Consider the following 20,462-nt stretch of genomic DNA (forward strand, 5'->3'; position numbering starts at 1 on the left):
CCCTTTCATGTTTTTGGGGTTTTTTTACTGGTGAATTTGTCATTCCAAAATAAAGCTGCCATGAAATCAATCCGATGTCTCCTCCATAAATGAATTCTGTTACAGGGGAATTCCTCACTTTGGGATAAAGTAAGGATTATGGGGTGTGGGCTGTGAGTTGGCTGTGCCAAATGTAATATGGACCAATTAATAATTTAATTAATTTCAAAACAATTTTTCTGGCAAATTCCCAAATTTTGGATTTCAGTAGGTTTTGGAAATAGCATAATTTTTTATGGTTTGTAATAATCTAGATCTGTCTCACTGACTTGTTCTCATATTAAAAAAGAAATAAAATGACATCAACTACTTTTTCAATACCTCTTTGTTCATGTTGGGGGTGAATTTCTTTGACAGGCTGCTTTGAGTGAGACGTGCTCTGGCAGACAACTTCAAAAATAGAGCTCTGCTAACACCTAGGTTTTAGCATAACAATGGCTGATGGATGAAAACTGTTGAAATATTGATGTGAAGCGTAAGCCAGGATGGTGAGAAAAGGATCTATAGTATGCATAGATACAAACCAAACGTCTGTAAAATGTAAAGCAAAATCATACCACTTTGGAATAACACACAGGGAAATATCTTCTTGCCACTCCTGTTAAGTAGAATATCAGAGGCTTTTAAAAGGTCAGATTGGAGCTTTGTAATAAAAAGATAAATACATAGAATGGATGGTGCTGACCATTTGCCGAAGACTTGCTGCTCCTAGGGGCTCATTTTTGCCCATGTAGTTGATTTAGGTCACTGTGAAAGCCTGCAGTATTTTGAGGAAAAGCTGCTCAGTTCATGACTGCCTGTTTTGTGGTTTGCCTCACATCCAAGGCATCTGTGGGAAGAGAGGGTTGGATATGGTGGCTACAAATGCACTTGGAAAGCAGATCTCCAAACAAACCCGTGGTTTAATTCCAGCTGACCTTTGGGGCTAAAGCAGCCAAGTGCATCTGCCTGTTCTCTGGAAATGTGTGTTGAGTAGCAGGAGCACAGCTGATGTGTAGAAGCAAGGCAATTTAAAACTTGAAATAGCTGGTCCAAAATTCTTCTCTGTGAGGGTGCTGAGGCCTGGCACAGGTTGCCCTGAGAAGCTGTGGCTGCCCCTGAATCCCTGGAAGTGTTCCAGGCCAGGTTGGAGGGGGCTTGGAGCACCCTGGGCTAGTGGAAGGTGTCCCTGGCCATGGCAGGGGTGGAACAAGGTGGACTCGAATGTGCCTTCCAGCCCAAACCATTCCATGATAAATTGTTTGTCATGCCTTGCGTATGGAAAACAGAAAAGAAAGCTTTGCTGTGAGGATGGGAGTGTGTGCAAGAGCTGAAGTTGTTGCTCAATGATTAGCCCTGCAGGTGTTTTCCTGTAGCTTAAACCAAGCCTCTGCTGCATTAACAAACACCAACAAACAGCCAAAGCAGTGAATAAACAATGCTGAGCAATAGCTGAATTCCAGTTACCAGATTATAATAACGGGAAAGCCTTTTAAAGAACGACGGGGACTTACTGAATTCCGTTGGGTTGGCTAATGCCGTAATGTTCTAACGATCAGCTATAAAATAATTCCAGCAAGTAGGAATCAACTTCCTTAACTGATAACTCGCAACTGCTGCTATAGGAAATCACTACTTCCTACTTGGAAATGTTTACAAATGGTTTACTGAAGTAACAGATATAACTGAAAAAAATGTGTCGAGTGTTTAGACCTAGATAATTAGAGATAATTATAAAACTGAATAAAATCTTCCATGGTTGATCCTGACTGCTTTAAAGACAACACTCCCATGATGTAACACTTGCTAAAAGGTTCAAAATTAACCAAATGGTGATAATTAAAGAGTAGAGTGAAAAGACAGCATTTTGAACACATTTTCAGCTAGAAATAAGTGGTAGCTCTGAGTCAGTAAACCTCCTGACATGGCTCTTACACTACAGAAACTAAAAAGCCAGACTTGAACCATTAACACCTGGATAAGTAAGAACTGAACAGAGGAACAGGACTGAAGAACTGATTGAACTCACTTTCCTCTGTAAGTTGGTGTATTAAATTTCATCTAAGTTAATTTAACAAATGTAAAGCTATTATAGGTGTTTCGTACAAAGGACGGAGGGTAACGAGAGTATTTGTTGGCATGTATATTTTTAAATAATACTGTAAATGCAGATTGCAATCACACATAGAGTGCTACTGAATGTTGGTTACTTTGGAAAGAATCTGTGGGGCATTTGTAATCTGAGGAGTGAACAGGCAGAAGGCAAAGTTCTGTGGGATCTTTGTATTCATTTTTCTGACTGAAACAGGTAGATAACTTACTGCCTATGGGCTATTATAAGTAACTGAGGTCCAATTTTACTTTCTTGCTATGTACTACAGAACTAGTTCTTAAGGTACAATGCATACACTTTAAAATTGACCTGAAATTTGCATGAGCACTGTTCTGAGAATAGAGGGAGAAGGGAATAAAAGAAGGGACCTACACAGGGGATTTTTGTAAGAAATAAGAGAACATGGTTTCTGCTTTAGGTTATATTGTGCCTCTCCAATGTGTTGCAGTTCATGTTTCTGATCCCCTCTGCTCTGCTTTAAACCACCTGAGGTGTGCATTGGTTAAAACCAGAAAAGATGGAAGTTGTGATCAAGTTCTCTCTTTCAAGGAAAGACAAAGTACGGGTGGTACAAGTGGAGAAACTTGTGACTCATGACAAGACTCAGCTTGATCTGCATTTTATAGCCACGCCAATTAGTGGTGAATGTTAATGAAATATCCCTGTTGCAGTTAGTATGGACTGGCTGATCCATAGCAGGCCTCAGTGATCCTGACTTCACGTCCCTGCTTCCATTTGCTGTTCATAAAACTGGAAGTCCCAGGCTTGGCTTGCCCTTCAGTGCTTTGGAAATTTGAGACTTTGCAAATAGCAGTAGCTGTTTCCTGTAAGAAAGAGGCTGTAATTATTTGAACGAAACTTGACTGACATATGAACAAGACGTATCTGTAGAAGGCTTACTGCCAAGCCTGGATTTGTACTTAAGCAGATGTAATTGCATGGACTTTGTACTGGATTGTTTGACAGATTAAATTTCTGTGATAGTGTGAGATAACAGGAGGTCACAGTGCAAGAATAAGGTTCTGAAGAGTATGTATTCACAGCTGGGGTGCTAATCTGATTAATTGAAAGCTGATTCAATTCATAATAAATTCATGTTGTTGGATCCAAGAGTGTCAGTGCCAATTGTCAATGCCAGTTACGTGTGAGGTCTGTGCACTGAGAATGGTCTTTTGCACGGGTGCTGGGAAAATCTGACTGGGGTCTCCACTTCGTAGCTGCTTCTCAAAGCCTGAAGCAGCCTCCTTGCTTCTGAAGCCTGAAGTAACCACGGCTGGCACGCAAGGTTATGCTAAGAAAAGGTTGGTTTGGGGCTTTTTTTACCTTGATTATCAGGCTAAAAACTAAATTGGTATCGGGCAGCCTTTCACTGTCAGATACAGAGTGCAATATAAATCTGTCTGTCTGTGGCATTAAGGAAATAGGAGGTCTGAGATGTGGCACTTGGTCAGTGGTGCTGGGTATCAGCACATGGACTCTGATAGCAGCTGGTGTTCGATTTTTAGAAGCCCTGGGGAGCAATAATCCCAAAGTGTTGATCTGCTGCCTCTTGGGTCAGCGCACGGGAGAGCCCGGCTTGGGCACGGGACAGCTGCAGCCTCTTCCTGCACTGCCAGCACCATGCTGGAAACGGGGGCACCTGGGAGTTCTGCCTCTTATGTAAGAGGAGGAAAGTATTGCCTGGGATCATGTAAAAGGAGCTGCGTAGCTCTGGGTGGCTGAAGTTGGCACCTCAAAGAGCTCCGTTCTTCTCTGACCGAAGCCTCGATGGTGTGTTCGAATTGGCACAGGTGCATATGAACAGTGCACAAGCTGATTTCTGCACCTTGCTTCTTTGGAAAGGATGTTATTTGCTGCAAAGGAGCTGGAAGAAGATGGCATTTCAAATATAGGTATGATGTTTTTCAGCTTTCAGTTCAGTTTCTGTTCTGGAATAATGTCTTTCAGCAGGTTTCCTATTTAGAAACAGGCATCTTATGACTGATTTTTGAGTACTGCACTAATGAAGGATTGGTTGGAACACAAACAAGTTGATCTTGTCAGAATTATTCAGGCAGGTACCTTGCAGCTGGATGTGATGAAAATTCAGTCCTCTCTGTAGGTATTCAGCTCGTGTCATGTGACAGGGAGATGTGTTTGGTGGAGAGAAATTTAATTTAAGAAACCCCATTAAGTGTGTTGTGGGGTAGATGCAGTAATTCAATAAGCTGGAGTGATTCATATGCATTCCTGATAATTTTCAAGAGGCTCTTTTTGCAGTGCAGGTAATTTCATATTTGTACTTAAGGTTTTTGCTTGTGCAAGTGATAACCTGGAGATGTGGCTGATGTTAGAGGCTTTCTGAAAATCACTGAGATGTAACTATTGCTTCAGGTTGTGCAGAAAGCAATAAGGTTCTGTGAGGTCTTCTGAAAGCCTGGATAAACAAACATTGTTACAGTTAGAGAGCAGCTCTGGAATGAAAACCCTGGAGGAAGAGACTAATTTTCTATTAAAAACATCTGAAGAAAGGTAATGATCTGTAGAAGTGGAATGTTTGGAAACAGTTAATTTAATTAATTAATATGTCCTCCTTGCTCGTCTGAAAAAAAGCTTTTAGAAAGGACTGCAGACATCTGCAGTGCTTTTTAATATTTGATGGGCTTCTACAATTCTCCTTACAGAAAATTCATGACCTGCTCTATTTCTGTGAGGCTGCTTCGGTGAGAGCATGATGGAGATAAGTCAGATGGATTCCTTATCTTCCTATTGAGACACCAAATCTCCTGCTGCCGACTTACTTAGTGTTTTCTTCTAGTGTTTGTGAGCTCTGCACCGATAGGTAATTATTTAGGGATCTGAAACTGAATGGCTTGCCCAGGATGCTGCTTCTGCTGGTGTCTGGAATGAATGCACCAGTCAGGCAGAGCTTCACTGCCTGCTGCTGTTAGGATTCTTATTGCAAAGAAGGTATTGTGAAGCTTTAGCAAAAACCTGAGTAGCAGCTCAGCACAACTTGTGTGTACAGAAAATGCAATGCAAGTAGATGCAACAAAATGGATGCTGAATGTAACAGGCTTCAAAACGTGATGCTTTCAGTTCGAGAAAGTCATGGAGACCTGAACTCCTGTCAGTCTGTGGGTCCTGTAATCCTCCTCGTTGATGTGCTTCCCTTGCCTTTCCTTACCCTCTGGCAGAGGAAACTTCACTGACACTTGATTTTTCCTCCTCCCATTGAAAACATCTACAGAAGCCCCCAAAGGCATTTTTTGTGACAATGTTTGGTAAAAGGAAAAGATACACTACTTTTGAAATGTTTGAAAAGAACTGCTTATTCGTAGAACTTTTTTTTTTTTCTGAGTGAGAGAAATAGGAAGTTTACATAGTAAAGCCCCCACTTCTCAAAGCTGTTTACTTTTGTTGCAACCCTACTTAGGGGTGTCTTGTGTATACTGTAGCCACAAGATGCAATCAAGTTTTAGTTGTGGGGAATGTGAATTTTTGGCATTTCACATGACCATGATATTCACAATTTAGACTACCCAAAATCTTGCTAGCCTTAATTCTGTAGCTGATGAAGTCACTTTTCCAATGCTTAACCACAGTCTGTTATGGAGAAGATTGGAAATCAGTTGTTTCTCATCAGGCCAAGGTTTGGAAATGTCAGTTGAGTGTTACTGGAGTGGTTCAGGTAAAGGTAGTTGTGGAATTCTTGCAGAATCCTAGACTGGTTTGGGATAGAAGGGGCCTTTGAATGTCATCTGGTTCTACCCCCTGCCATGGGCAGGGACACCTCCCACTGTCCCAGGCTGCTCCAAGCCCCAATGTCCAGCCTGGCCTTGGGCACTGCCAGGGATGCAGGGGCAGCCCCAGCTGCTCTGGGCACCCTGTGCCAGGGCCTGCCCACCCTCCCAGGGAACAATTCCTTCCCAAGATCCCATCCAGCCCTGCCCTCTGGCACTGGGAAGCCATTCCCTGTGTCCTGTCACTCCAGACCCTTATCCCCAGTCCCTCTGCAGCTCTCTTAGAGCCCCTTTAGGCCCTGGGAGGAGCTCTAAGTTCTCCCTGGAGCCTTCTCTTCCCCAGGCTTAAGACACCCATTCTGCAAGGAAACCCTGGAATCTGCATGTATGGATTCATGGCACAGCTGTAATGGTAGCAGCTTGTTCCCTTGGTAGAACCAAAATGAACACATGGAGTGTATCACAATCTGGGAAATGTTATTTTTGTTAGGGGGGGTGGGGGTTTAGGAGGGTTTAGCAGGTTAAATAATTGTTAAATAAAAATTGTTAAATAATTGTTTATAGCAGTGTCTCAGTATTTGCAGTGAAGGAGTTCCAGTGCCTGATGTTACTTGTGTGCTGTAAGCAACTCTTGAGTTACTTTAATATCCTTATATTTTGTCTTCAGGTAGTTAAAAGATAGCAAAATGAAACATTTGGCTGGCAGAACTGAGTGCTGTGGTTTCACTGTTCCCTCATCATGGAGTCATTAAGGTTGGAAAAGGCCTCCAAGATCATCGGGTTCAGCCTTTGACCAGTCACCACCTTGTCAAGCAGACCAGAGCACTGAGTGCCCATCCAGAGACAATCCTGCAGTGATGTTAGTCGGAGCTTCTTTTCAGAAATATTTTATGTGGAGAACATCTGAAAATACAGTGGCAATAGTTTAGACTCAGTTAATGTCTGAAGATGTGTCTGAATGTTAAATTGGGATAACAATGAAGATGTGATGTGACAGAAAGCTTGTCATTAATGATGAATAAACTTCATATGTATAAAAGGAAAATTGATTTTCTTTTAAGGATCTTAAGTTCAATTTTTTTTCCTTTAGGGAGTATCCAGATTAAGAAATGCCTTTTTTTGGGAGTTCAGATGTGTTGTAAGCCTCAGGCATATTGTTATCCCAGGAGCAACAGGTACAAGTATATGCAAAGGTGATGATAATGAACTGAGGGAGCTGATTATACACAGAATTCATGACTTTGCTTCAAGGACTCTTTGTGAAGACAAAAATGTGGACACCTCTTAAAAAACCCCAATATAGTAGCAGCAACAGCAACAAAAACCCACCCTACATAAATCCCACCCCCAAACTGTTGCATTTTCTGCTTTTGGAATTAAGCACTAATTAACTCCTGCCCAATATGAACTCATCTGAGCTTGGTACCAGTCAAAACAACATGTTAGTTGTGTAACGTTAACAACACAAGAAAAAAAATCAGGCTCTTGGTAAATATAAATACATGCTGGTAGTATTTACTGCAATTTGGAATTGCAACTAATATGATCCGGTGTCAGCTTTTATAAAAATATATGAGATATGGGCTTGCAGGATTTTCCTCATGCTCATCAGCTTCTTGTCAACTGAACTCTTGGCAGCATCAGTGCCTGCTTGGATCTTGCATCCTGGAGATCCTGGTGGTGACCAAGTGCAACCACGTGGTTGAAAGATGGATAGCAAGGAATTTTCTAACTTCCAGAAGTTTAGATGCCAGAAACTGAAATAACAGTTGTGTAGAGTGGGTTTGTTTTAAATTTGTTCTCTCCTATGTAGGTGATAAATCCTTTTCAAGCCAGGATCTAACAGAGGCAGCCTTAACAGGAGGTCTCAAACTGTGGCTGCTCCATCTGGAAGTGTTCCAGGCCAGGTTGGATGGGGCTTGGAGCAACCTGGGCCTAGTGGAAGGAGGTGGAACTGGATGAACTTTATGGTCCCTTCCAACCCAAACCAGTCTGAGATTCTGTAAGTAGCAGTTACAAATGAATTGAGGTTCTTACAAAGTCTTCTGTACCAAAGTAATGTTGTCAAGCTGCTAAAAGCATCCTGGCTCTGGAAATGGAAAAGAGAAATTTGGGTAAGTTTCTGAAGGCCCAGGTTCTTTGGAATAAATGGAGCATTTCAGTTTTGCAGGGACTTCAGTGATCAATTGAAAGGTTCTGGGAAGTGTGCAGTGAGCCAAAGAAAGAGGAGGGGCTCTGTAATCAGAGAAAGAACCTTCCAGTTCATCAAGGTGTTTTTAATCAGTGTGCTTAATCTCTAAAAAGAAAGAAATTCTCATTGTTTGTGTGACAGTAGATGAAACTTGGCCCTTAGGGACAGAGCAGGATTGTTTCTACTGTGATTAGCAATATTCATAACATTCTTAAGAGATTGGCAAGTGAATGATGGATTGATGGCTACTTTTCTTTAACCAGACAGTGTTTATGTGAGCAGTGTCTATTGGCAGAGCAGAGTAGCAAGATAAATACTGTGCTGCAGGCAGATCATTCTTGATTAGCTGGTTGTACCTGGGCAGAGGAGATGTAGGTGTTGTTCATGATCTCTGAAGGTGAAATATTGATTCCCATCGTGAATCATCTCTTACATGAGGGAGAATTGCGTTAGTTTGAGTATCAGCTTTGCCTAAACAGTATTTTCTACTGCCTCTATCAGGATCTGTTCTAATAACCTGTTACAAAAGGGAACACTTGGGCTTATTCTGTGGTTTTTTTCAGTTGATTTTGTGGAGTTTTACCATTCCAGTATCCTCAGATACAACCTTCTATAAACAGGGATATGGCAAATTAGTTCACATTCATAATTGGTATATTAATAAAAGCATAATTGGTTGGTACATGAGGAACTCAGACACCAATAATTCTGGTGACTTTTGGAAGCAGAAGGATGTAGAGGTGAGAGTTTGCTGTGGTGTCTGTGCAGTGAAATTCCAAAAATTACTGGCAAGTGAGGCTAAAATCTTCTTCCAGGAACCTGGTATTGAAGACTCTCATTTGCTAATGAGTATCCAGGGGGTTGGAGTCCCATAAACCTTTAATACTGGCTCTAGACCTTGAAGGTCTTAGTTTGATGGGAAATACGATACTCTATTTTAAATGTAGTCAGTTTTCTTTAGTTGGAAGAGGGGGTATAATATACCGAAGGGAAACAGTGTAAAAAAGGTATGTGCTCCATATATGGGAAGAAACAAAAATCTGAGTTATGATCATGAGCTTACAGCATGTTAGAAGAGTGCTTTTTTGGGGGAAAGTGGCAGTGTTGGTACTTCAGTAGATGGGTAAATAAAAACCAACATGCAATCCTGGCAGAGGAGTAAGAATACAAAACGATTTTCAACTTAATAAAAAGCCTTTATTGGTATCTGACTCAGTATTTCTAGAACTGGTTATTTGATTATTGACAGGGATGAGTGCAGGAGAAGCCTGAAGGAGGCTCAGGATGGTGTGTGCTCTGTTTTCATTAAATATATGATTGTAGAACTAATTACATATTTAATCTTTTCAGAATAAGATAAATTAAAAGCTTTTTTATTAATAAACACTTGTCCCACCTTCTCAGTTTTAAGTCTGTGTGAATGTTTTGCTTAAAGCAGCTTCTGCACAGGAAGTGCAGTTCTGGGAAAGCATCTGAGGGGGATCATACACAAAACGGAGCTGTTTGATCTTGGCTTGGGAGCTTTTTGGTTCATGATCTTTCATTCCCTAAAAAAGCTGCCTAATTAGTCAGCCTTAAGGGCTGGTTTATCTGGACATACTGGAAAAAATGTGACACTTCTTGTCCCGAACTCTTGGTGTTCAGGAGTTGGTACAAAAGGGCAGTTTGGGTTCAGTTTCCTACTAGATTAGTGGGGAAAGATCAGCCTGGGACTGAATATTTAAACCAGTATTAGTAAATCAGTGTGGCCTTTCCACTTCCTCTGGGACTTTAATTTGTACTCCTTTTTTTTTGCTTACTTTCCTGTTATAAAATTTTCAATTTTTTTTAATTGAGTGAAGCTTAGTTATGAAGTGAAATTTGATTTTTAAAAAATTTCTTTATGTCATACCTTAAATATTTTATTGTATTTTAAAACTCAACCCATCTATAAAACCGTGGGGAATTTTAAATACATCCACCTGACTTACACAGTAAGGACTTAGTTCTCATGGAAACTGGGCTAAAATCTTCCAGGTTTCTGATACAGAATGCCAAGCATCTTCATCCTCACACCCCAAATCAATCCAAGTTGGAAATACTCTATTATCAGGCAAGGATTAGTCCTGGATGCCTTCAGATGCTAGTTCCTCGTGTGGTTCCTCAGAGGCAGCACCACCCCGGACCAGGTAAAGTTAGAGCAGGTTTGATCAAGCACAGTATGAACAAACTGACAGGAACAGGTTCATTCTCAGGTGTAAACAGTGCCAGGCAGCGAGGAACAGCTAAAACTCAGATTTAACAACAATATGCTTTGTAAAGATTAAATTAATGCAGCCTGTCGGCATCCATGTAAGGAAAAACAAACCTCTGGGGTGAATCCCAGATTTATCTTTGATCCAGGGCATTCACATTCTTCCTTGAAACTATTTTTCCATGGTGACATTTTTCTCTCGCTCCCCAAATTGAAATTTACTGTTTAAAACCCAAAGGAGTTTTTTGCCGTGTTTGTGCACAGTGTTTCTGTGGATGTTGCTCACTCTTGAAGAAGCATCACCATAGCAGCAGTCTCTTAGAGAATTTTGTGGCTCTGCTTGTGGATCACTGAGCAGCTCTGTCTTGGATGGATCAGAGCATGTTTTGCTTGCTGAGTTTCAAAGAACAACTGAATCTGTGCTATTTATCATGAGATGGAAAGGTTTTGCATTTCCCTTAAGTGGATCGTCATTTTGACTTTAATGTGAAAGTTATGTATGTTGCATGAAAAAGTGAGCTTATTCTGGGGCAGCTGTGCAAACTGAGGCTATTTCAGGAGCTCAGCATGGTAAATAAAGAGCCTGAAATGCTTCAGAAAAGGTCTCATTTTTAAATTCAGTGCCTGAAATAATGCAAGTTAACAGTAGTGTATCTACAGAACAGTTGTGTTTGGACCGAAGCATCATGACACTGCACTGCTGATGGGAAAATACTTAATTCACTGCTCACAAAATTTTTCTGATCAAATCATTCAGAGTTCTTGGATCTGTAGAAAAAGGAAATGGAAATTCTCCTTGTTACATGATAAGAGAGGAGCTTTGAGACAACCTGGTGATTTTTGGTAAGACTAAGCTTGTCCCAGTGCTCTGCAGCTGATTACATTGGTGGTGGTTTTACATACTATTTAAAATGTTGCCCCCTTCTGGTTGCTGACAACTCTGAGAGTTGGGGATGGGGAGCAGTACAATAAATAGCATAAGAAGATCTGGGAAAACGGAAAGCATGCATTTTATTTTGCATTAGAACAAATAGTTTTGATGTCCTAAAATAGTCTAATACCTTGCAAAGAGCCACTGAATATAAGGAAAGTTTCCAGGCACATCTGAAGATCCCATCTAATCAGAATTAATGTAGGGGGAGCATAATTTCAGAGCCCACCAGCCTTTAGTATTAAAAATGTTTTGATGTGCCTGACTTGTAGTGGGTTAATTCTTTTGTTGTTATCTTGTTTTAAAGAACTGGTTTGCAGCAGAGCTATGGCTGTGTGCAGGAATAGGGGCTGAGTGTGATCGCCTTGGGATGTTTGTGCTAGTCCAGGAATTGTTTTAAATAGTAGCTGTTGTTGCTTCTATTACTCTTCTGCCCCACCCCTGGAAGTGTTCCAGGCTGGGTTGGACAGGGCTTGGAGCAACCTGGGATGGTGGAAGGTGTCCCTGCCCATGGCAGGGGGTGGAATGAGTTGGGCTTTAAGGTCCCCTTCCAACCCAAACCATTCCAGGATTTTCTGATTTTATGTGTAATATGTTACCAATAAAGGCTGTGCCGCTTAATGGGAAATCAAATTAATATTTTAAATTGACTCTTAGGTTCCTGCTGTTGATTTTCAATCCAAAGATAAATTTCATTCACTGGTAGGGAGGAATAAATTCTAGACATAGAAAAATAGTGGTGTGAGGCCTCTAACTTGGCTTGTACCTTCAGGTGTTTTGGAGTTGGATTGTTTGTGTTCTTCTCTCTCAATTATCAAGATTTCTGAAATTAGCTTTTTTTTTTTTAAATGATGAAGCATGAAATGGGTCTGGAGGGGGTTTATAAACCAGGAGCAGCTCTTGCCAGTAGGTGGAGGTAATGAGATACAGAAGTCAAACTGGATTCTCTAGTCCTTTGAAGATGGGATAAAAGCCAAATGATAGGAAGGAAAAAGGAGAACTTGGACTTGCGGAAGAAATTTAGAAAGCCTGTTTATAACAGGACTCAGACTCAAAAAGCTGCTGTACAAGTATTCCTGCATCGGGGATTTTCCTGGTTTTTTCTCCATTTTCTGCATGGTTTATGCATGTAATTAGTATTCTTTCTGTAAGAGTGTTCTGGGGCTCTGCTAACAGTATGAGTCACGATGAGAATTGATTCTCTCACAGCAGCTTTCTAGTTTGCCTTTTGGTTTATAACATTTCGTCCTGGTTTTTAAAATTAGATAAAAGAAGGAAGCTGGTTTAGCTGAATCCTGACTCTGAGGGTGCATGTCTGAGTTTTGTGAGGGTTGATCTTGTGTGACAAGACTTGTTTGCAGTATAAAATCCTCCTGTTAAGCTCAGAACCTACAAATTAAATCCCTTTGGTGATAGTTACACATTACTAATCTAGCAAATGATGGTAGTTGCAGCAACATAGTGCTGCTTTTGCCTAAAGAGAAGTAAGACAGTTTTTAAAGTCAGTTTAGAGGATGCCCCTGTAAATTAAGTTTGCACGTTGCCATTCCCACCTGCTTTATATCTACAGAAATACTTGCAGTCAGTCCTCTAAGTGAAGAATTTTAAGTTGCATCATTTTGAGAGGGCCTTCAGAGGACAGTACAACAATTTGATGCACAGTAACTCTTTCATGTGCTGCCTTTGGGTTGGAAACCCTGAGATTATTCCGCACTCACTTTATCTTGCTACTTCGCAGGATGAAACTTAAGAGTCTGAACCTCTCAGCTACTCACTTTAATTAGAAAATTATCCAGAGGTGTCAGGAGTAATGGTATTAAATAAGTACCTGTTGTGGGACTTGTGCCTCATGCTCAGCTCTCGCTTTGGAGAGAGAGCTCAGATCCCTGTGTTCCAACTTCTAAATCTCTTTCCACGGGAAGAGTTATGGGAGGTGTGGCTGACACTTAGAGCTCACAGGCCAAGGTTAAACAAAACCAAAACAGAAACCCAGAGCTGAGAGATTTCAGACAGCATGAGAGCAGTGTGAACATTCCCAGCATGTTTTTACTTAGTGAGATATGTACGAGTGTGAGTTCAGAAATTTTTTTTTTTTTAAAGGAAAAGTGCCTAAGGAAACGTCATTTTTCTTAGCACTATCACAAATTTCATAGATGTTGGCACTAACTCTTTTTTCCTCATATGCAAAAGTAGAACTTGCCATAAATTGAGTGTCACAGCTTTGTGGAAAGTTACTGCTCATGGTAAACTGTTTTATGACAATTATGCACTGTCCATGGAATAAATGAACTTAATATAAGCAGTTATGGGTGTGTATTTCTCCTTTCCTCCTGTTTTACAGCAGTGAAAATAACTGTGAGCTTTCTAGAAGCTTGTTTGTGCAGGACCATGTGGAAAACTGTGCCCTGGAAGGAGTGCTTGCTGATATGGAAATAGCATCTGGAGTCATTAGTTTGTGTGAGTAACCTTCACAAAAGAGGTAATTCTGACTTTAGGATGCTGCACTTCTGTGTGTGTCAGGGTGCTGCTAATGCACGTGTGCCCTGCGTGTCTGGGGATGCTGTACCAAAGATTTTTAGAGCAAGTAAATGTACTGGGAGTTGAGAATGAGAATGTCTTCTGGGCTGGGTTAATGTGAAAGGAGCATGAGAATGTCCAGGGCTCCCACCTAGGGATAGCAGAGAAAGAACGTCAAAGAAGGGATTAAGGACTGGGTATGTGGAATTTGGATTGTGGGTGTCTCAAGAATCTTCCCTGCTTAAAGGTTTGTGAGTTGGCACTGAGGAAGCTGAACAACACAAGGCTGAAGGGGGGTGCTGGGCACTGCCCAGGCTCCCCAGGGAATGGGCACGGCCCCGAGGCTGCCAGAGCTCCAGGAGCGTTTGGACAGCGCTGCCAGGGATGCCCAGGGTGGGATTGGTGGGGTGTCTGTGCAGGGCCTGGGGTTGGATTGATGATCCCTTGGGGTTCCTTCCCTCTTAAGATATTCTGTGATTCTGTGAAATAACTAAATTCACAAAACACAGTGCCAAGTTTCTCCTCTTTTAGTGTTATATTGGCCTCTGCACACAGGAACAGAGCTCAGTCCACAGAAGTTCCCTAAATCCCCACATTCAGTGTTGGTGTGTAAGGTATGGCATAAAAATTCTGATTGCAAACTAACAGTGTTTTATTTGATTAGGGCAGCTTTTTCTGTGTTTTGTCAGTTCGGGTCTTAAGTGTAGGAAGGTGGGTTTACTGCTGCTAGGAAAAAAGTAGTTCCTATCTATGGCAAAGGGAGACCTTGGATTTTGGGTAACTCTAATAACTGACATTTTGGGGCACCTTTGGTGACCATACCTACTTCTGAGGCTCCTGCTGCCAGCTCAGCTCGAGGGGTGTGAATTACTGTCCAGCTTGCCTCTTTCCTGAGGCAGCTGAAATCTATGATCAAAATAATATCAGCTTTTATATTTTGTGCTTGCTCCAGGTTAAAATGGGCTAAGACCAGTAATCTATCTATTGCACTTCAGTGTTTATAGTACTTACTGAATTTACTTGTAAATTTGCAGTGATAAATTAGAAATGTGGAGTGTGTTGGCCATTAATCTGAGGCCGACTGGGCTTGGTAGCAAATTGTATTTCTCAGTGCTGCTAAATAATGCTGAGGCGCACATTGAAATGGTCACTTGAATTTTAAAACCCCACTCTTTGATTCAGACAAGGCCAGCAGTGAACTGTAAAGATGCAGCTCTGTACAGATGCAGGAGCTGAGCTCAATAGTTCCCTTCTCCTGCCTGCGGAGCCGGGAGAGGGACAGGCAGTGCGTGACATGGGAACAGTTGTGCCAATGAACCTTCCAAATCCGGACATTCCAAAGCCTGGTGTATGCAAGGATTGTTCATAGGATGTGCAGGGTCCTTTCTCCTTTGATTTGGGAGAGGAAGCTTGGGGAAGACAACTGGGGACTGTTGCAAGAGAGGATGTAATATGAAAATCTCAAGGGAAAGGTCTTTGGCACTGTGTTGTCGGAGGAAAGCTGGGTTTGGGGAGGGGCTGGAGGATGTCAGTGGTGGGAATGAGAAGATCTGGAAGGCAGAATCAAAAGGAGGAAAGATTTGGGTCACTAGCATTGGTCTCGAGTGCACTACTGGTTTTAGATGTATTTGGCAGCAGAGCAGGGACCTCGGCTTATTTTGCCTTTGTGCCAACAGATATAAAATGTTAATTTTCTTATGTTTGCAAACTCATATTCTTTGTATTTCTCTGGCATGTGAAAGTAGATATGTGTGGTTTAGGGGAAAATAAATCTTTGACCCTGAAAACGTAGGAAGTGATGTGGCAGGGGTCAGTGCTGGTTTGCTTTCAGGTGCTAATGCTGTTCCCCTGCCCTCCTCACAGCCAGGAGGTGTTATTCCCTGGCTATATCCTTTTTCTCCCTGGCTGATACTCTCAGCCTGTGGGTAGCTTTTCAGAAGGGCTTGTGGACATCAACTCCCACTGCTTTTAAATGTTCTCCTTTGAGATGTCTGGATTGGTGGTTAAAATTAACAATGTAGGATGCTTACAGATCCCTCCAGGACTTGTTCTGTGCCTTGTTGGCTTGGTAATTGCTCTGTGCTGTGTTCTGGTTGTCAATATCTCCACGCTGATAAGGGAGGGATGCTGTAAACAGATGTTCCTCCTTAACCAGGGTTAAACCGCAGCAAGACCACTCCCCTTTTCTCTCTTAAAAAAATCCATGTATTTGCTGTAAAGAGCAGTGGGAACAAATTTAAATGCCCACACTGAATATATCTAAGCCTTCATGGGGTGGAGCCGTGCTTTACAGTAGGTGTTGGGAGCTGAGTGATGCCATGAAGATTTTTTGCCTTTTCTTTTATACCCCTGTTACACCTTTTTACAACTTCTGTATTCTCAGTGCTTTTTGCCTACATTCTTGGACTTGCTTGTTCCGCCAGGAGATTGAACATTTTAGAAGCTTCGTAGCCAGGGATCAGTGTGCCCCAGAACCCAAGGTCCTCTCCAGAACACATTCTGTAAACCGAGATAGAACCATCCAGGGGAAGGCTCCTTGGGGAGGGGGGCTCACTTGAGCCTCTCATTGGGGAATCTTTGATGAATCTGCTAATTAATAACACCTATAATGTTATACCAGATCTTTCGGGGGGTGCACTGCTGTGTGCATTTCGGTGCATTCGACCTGGACGTGTGCACCTAAGGATCCTTAAAATAAATACCAAGGTAAAATCCCTTTTCCCCTTCTAACTGTGTTTGACTCTTGATTTTAAGACCAGGAAAAGGCATCTTTATATATACTACACCTGTAGGTGATTTCTGCCTTCAGGTCAGTGCCTTGTTGATTAAACAAGGGGAATAAGGACTTGGAGCACAAGGAAGAAGAGCTCCCTGTATAGGAGCAAGGGGTTTATGTTCTACATATGAAAGCTGTCTTAAATCAGCCTAATGAAGTGCTGGGAATGAGCACCCCAATATTGATGTGATAATTGCTGTCTGTTTTCCATTAGGAATGCCTGTTATATTCATACACACTTGGGTTGTTTCTCAGACTAGTGTTACAAATATTCTAAGTTCTATTACATGAAAATAATGACCTATATAAAGGCAAGACTGCATTTAATACTAAAATGGAAGAGACCATCTTCCTGCTCTGCAGGCACCTTCATGGCTGTCAGAGGCATCAGTGTGAAAACACCTGTTGAGTTTGATGTTAGTGAAATGGAAGCACGAAATGAATGTGTTATGGTGTGGTCCTGAAAAAGAAGCAAGTGAGGCTTCACTCTGTTTTGATGAAACTGTGGTCAGGCAGCCGACTTAGGGCTGCTTTCTGAGGGGCAAAGAAGGAGAAGAGATGGGAAAAACCCCATGGTCAGGGTTTGGATGCTGCAATCCACAAGCTGTTGGTTTCTGGGCTGAGTAATAGATTTCCTTCTGAAACTGCACTGTAGAGGATAGAAACAGGCCTAAAACAGATGAGGGAGATGGGAAGAAGTGTGTTCTGATGTGTCTGTGTCTCCCTATGTGCTGTCACTCAGATAACTGAAATGGATTACCTTGTGCTTTGGGTACAGGTGATTAAGACCAAGAATTTTCTTTTCTGTCAGGTTGTCAGAAAGAAAAGGAAGAAAAATGCCTGTATTCTCCAGGTGCTTATCATTTACCTTTGGGTTGTATTGCAAACATCTGTGTACTATCACATGTGATGGGTAAACTTAACAGCCAAGAGCATCATCTTGTGCTGTGGAATCAATGTTAGATTTTAGCTCAGTTTCTGGCCTTGTCTCCACGCAGTGGTTTTAAAACTGGGGCACAGATGCACCTTCAGCATATAATGCATATGCATCATCAAAAGCACTGGTTTGCAGTAAATAATTCATGTCATCTGGGGCACTTGGTTCTGATAATGAGATCTCAGGGGCTTGGCTCTTTCCAGATGATATATGAAATATTTGCTGTTAGTCATTCACACTGACAACTACTTAGTTGCTAATAGGATTTGTGTGTTGAGGGGAAGGAAATTCCTGAAGTTTTTTGGTTGTTTCTATACATTCTTGATATCTCTTTTCCCTGTCTGCCTGGGCTTTGAGCAGCTCTGACTGATAAGACTTGGAAGGACAAATGACTACCCACCCCTGAATGAAAACCTCTAGGAACTGACATAGGTAGGGATATAAATCTATATTATGCTGTTATTGACAAGCTGCTCTGTACAAAATCCATACGGAAATTGTCTTTGAAAGGGTGGAAAGTTGATAGGCAGAGAGGTGTTGGTATTTCGATACTTTGAGGGTCACGAAAATGTTGATGGAAATAAAAAGCATCTATGTCCATGCCCATTAAACTTTTTGGGAACATGCAGATGTGGTTTGCTTTTTCCCTCCCTTTAGGCAAACATTACCAGGATGAAGTCATTTGTGTTCTGTCCCACGACTGATGGGATGCTGAGGTAAGAAACTCAGAAGTAAGCTTTTGTTTTCAGCTGCTGGCATTTTTCTTACCAGCTTGTGTGCGAGAGAAGTGGTGAGTGACAGCATTTGCTCAAAACCTGGTGATGCTCTTGAGCTTTCAAGTCTGCAGTTCAAAACTTGGGTAAAGTGACTGATAGAAGGAACAATTATTTAGGAGCAGGATGCAGTAAATGTCCCCCCATGGCAATGAGGGATGGAATGAGATGTTCTTTGAGGTCCCTTCCAACCCAAATTAGTCTGGGATTCTACCCTAAACCAGTAAGGACTGGGTTTAGCACTGGTGCTGCTGCCTTGCACATGGAATGTCATAGTAGCAAACACAATGACCGTAGGTTCCTCACCCTTTGGTCACTAAAAATGCTGTATTTTTATCAGAAACTTTTATTAGTCAAAGTCTTCCTTAATGGCTGTGTTTTCTGGTGCCCTTCCTTAGTGCACAGCACTGCAGTAATCCTGACAGCTTCTGTAATTAATAGCAAATTAGCATATGATGGTGGCTCCTGCTAAACCTTGAACCATCTGCTCATAGCACTTGGCTTGTCAGTCTTCTGCGCAGGGATGTGGTGAGGGTATCAAAGATGAGTTCTGTGCTTCTTCCAGATTATTTAAAATCCACACCTCCTACCTGGGCAAAGAAGAAGTGGGGGTTTTTTAACTCTTAAATGATTATCACCTGCTTTGTGCATTTATTCCTTGATACCAGAAAGGGGAGAAGGGATCTGCTTGGAAATCTTGTGCTTCTCCTCTGCTATTAGTCCTGCTGATGTCTGTCAGCCTTTTGTTAATGCCATCATACACATCCCTGTTTGGAACAGAGAACTGGAGCGTGTGTGGAAGTCCAGTCACCAGGTTGGAAGAGACCTCCAAGATCACCGAGTCCAACCCATGCCCTAACACCACCTCTACTAAACCATGGCACCGAGTGCCACACCCAGCCTTTTTTTAAACACAACCAGGGGGTGGCACTGGATGAGCTTGAAGTTCCCTTCCAACCCAAACCATTCTATTTGAGGGCACTCTTTTCAGTGTCTGTAACTTGAAGGAGAAAAGTCAAAAATATACTTGTTATGTCCAATTCGCCTGTGCTGTAAAAAGATTCATTGCTCTTTTTGAATCTGGAAATAGTTTTTGAGCAACTCTGCTTTTATGCAGGTATCTGTTGGGTATTGCTCTTACAATGCTGAAAAATCAGCTGGAAGGTGGGTTGCTTTAAGAGTAAAGACAAAGCTGGATGTGAAGGGATAGCTCAATATATGTAAATAACTCGCCTTTATTCTCGTAATTGTGTTATCCTGATGAGCTTCCATATTCTCCAAAGCCTTTATCAGTGTTCCATATGTATGCTGATGATTAGTCACTGTAAGTGTTGCTTTTGCAGCAGAGTAAGCCTGGTGGGAGTGGTACAGGCACTGCCGCTACGGTGAGGATTTTATCTAAGCTTCTTGCTTGAAAAACTCCTGATTTCAATTTTTTTTTAAAATTCCACTTCCTTCCAGTAAGACCGTGCTATCATACCTGTCTGAAAATTACAATACTTTAAAAGAAATGTAATTTTTTTTTCCCAGGGTGAACTCTGGTGAGCGTGTATGGCAAGTGAAGCGAGTTAAAAATCCCTTTGGTTCAGCTGTTTTCTGCGGAGAATAAATTAACAGAACAGGAGCGTGTTCTGTGCTCATGTGAGCTTAACACGGAGTGGTCATATGGGTTCCTGCAGAAGTGGGTCAAAGCTATTTTTGCTCTTTGCCTCCAGCCATTAAGAGGAAAAATTGGACACCTGGCTCTCCACTACGCCAGGCGTTTTATGTCTATTTTAGCATGCCTTCACCACAAGAAAATAAAAGCCCTTTCAGCTACTGCTCTCTCCCTTGGAAGAACGGTAGCTTTAAAAATGGATGGACACGTGCTCGGTTAATGATGAAAATAAATTTTGCTCCTAAGAGATAAGTGATAATTGAATACATGAGTATTTTAGCTAAGGCTAGAAAGGCGTTCTAGGGATTTGGAAGTGGTATTTAAATGTCACATACAGCTGTGCTTACAGAGCAGGCACCCTATGGAATATACACACAGCCTGAAAGCAGAACTACGAGAAAGTAGGCAAAATCATGTCAAGACTGAGATAAGGGCTGGCTTGAATTTTGCTAAGGTGACTTAAAATACAGCACAAGATGCTTGACTTCTGGCCATTCAGATTGATTGAAGACAAATTCATCACCGTTGTGGTCAGCCTGTGGTATGAGGGGTAACAGCACTTCAGAAGAAAATGAAAATGAATGAATATCCTAA

The 20,462-nt window shown here is 41.7% G+C and overlaps 1 protein-coding gene across 7 annotated transcripts in view; it reads left to right on the top strand.

Annotated features, from left to right (window-relative positions):
- Nucleotides 1-20,462, top strand: part of AGAP1 (ArfGAP with GTPase domain, ankyrin repeat and PH domain 1) — a 313,696-nt gene that overhangs the window by 20,859 nt on the left and 272,375 nt on the right. The window contains exon 1 of one of the 7 annotated variants that reach the window (XM_042035326.1): nt 3,922-4,023. The exons of the other annotated variants lie outside the window; for them this stretch is intronic. Coding sequence (XP_041891260.1) covers nt 3,975-4,023 — 49 coding nt within the window. The 5' untranslated portion in view covers nt 3,922-3,974. Of the gene's footprint in view, nt 1-3,921; nt 4,024-20,462 lie in introns of those variants that run through there. 7 annotated transcript variants of the gene reach the window in all.

The sequence above is a fragment of the Corvus kubaryi genome, unplaced genomic scaffold (assembly GCF_017639235.1).
Source record: "Corvus kubaryi isolate FWS band 111438036 unplaced genomic scaffold, C.kubaryi_AGA036_p1.0 37383, whole genome shotgun sequence".
Taxonomy (NCBI): Eukaryota; Metazoa; Chordata; class Aves; order Passeriformes; family Corvidae; genus Corvus; species Corvus kubaryi.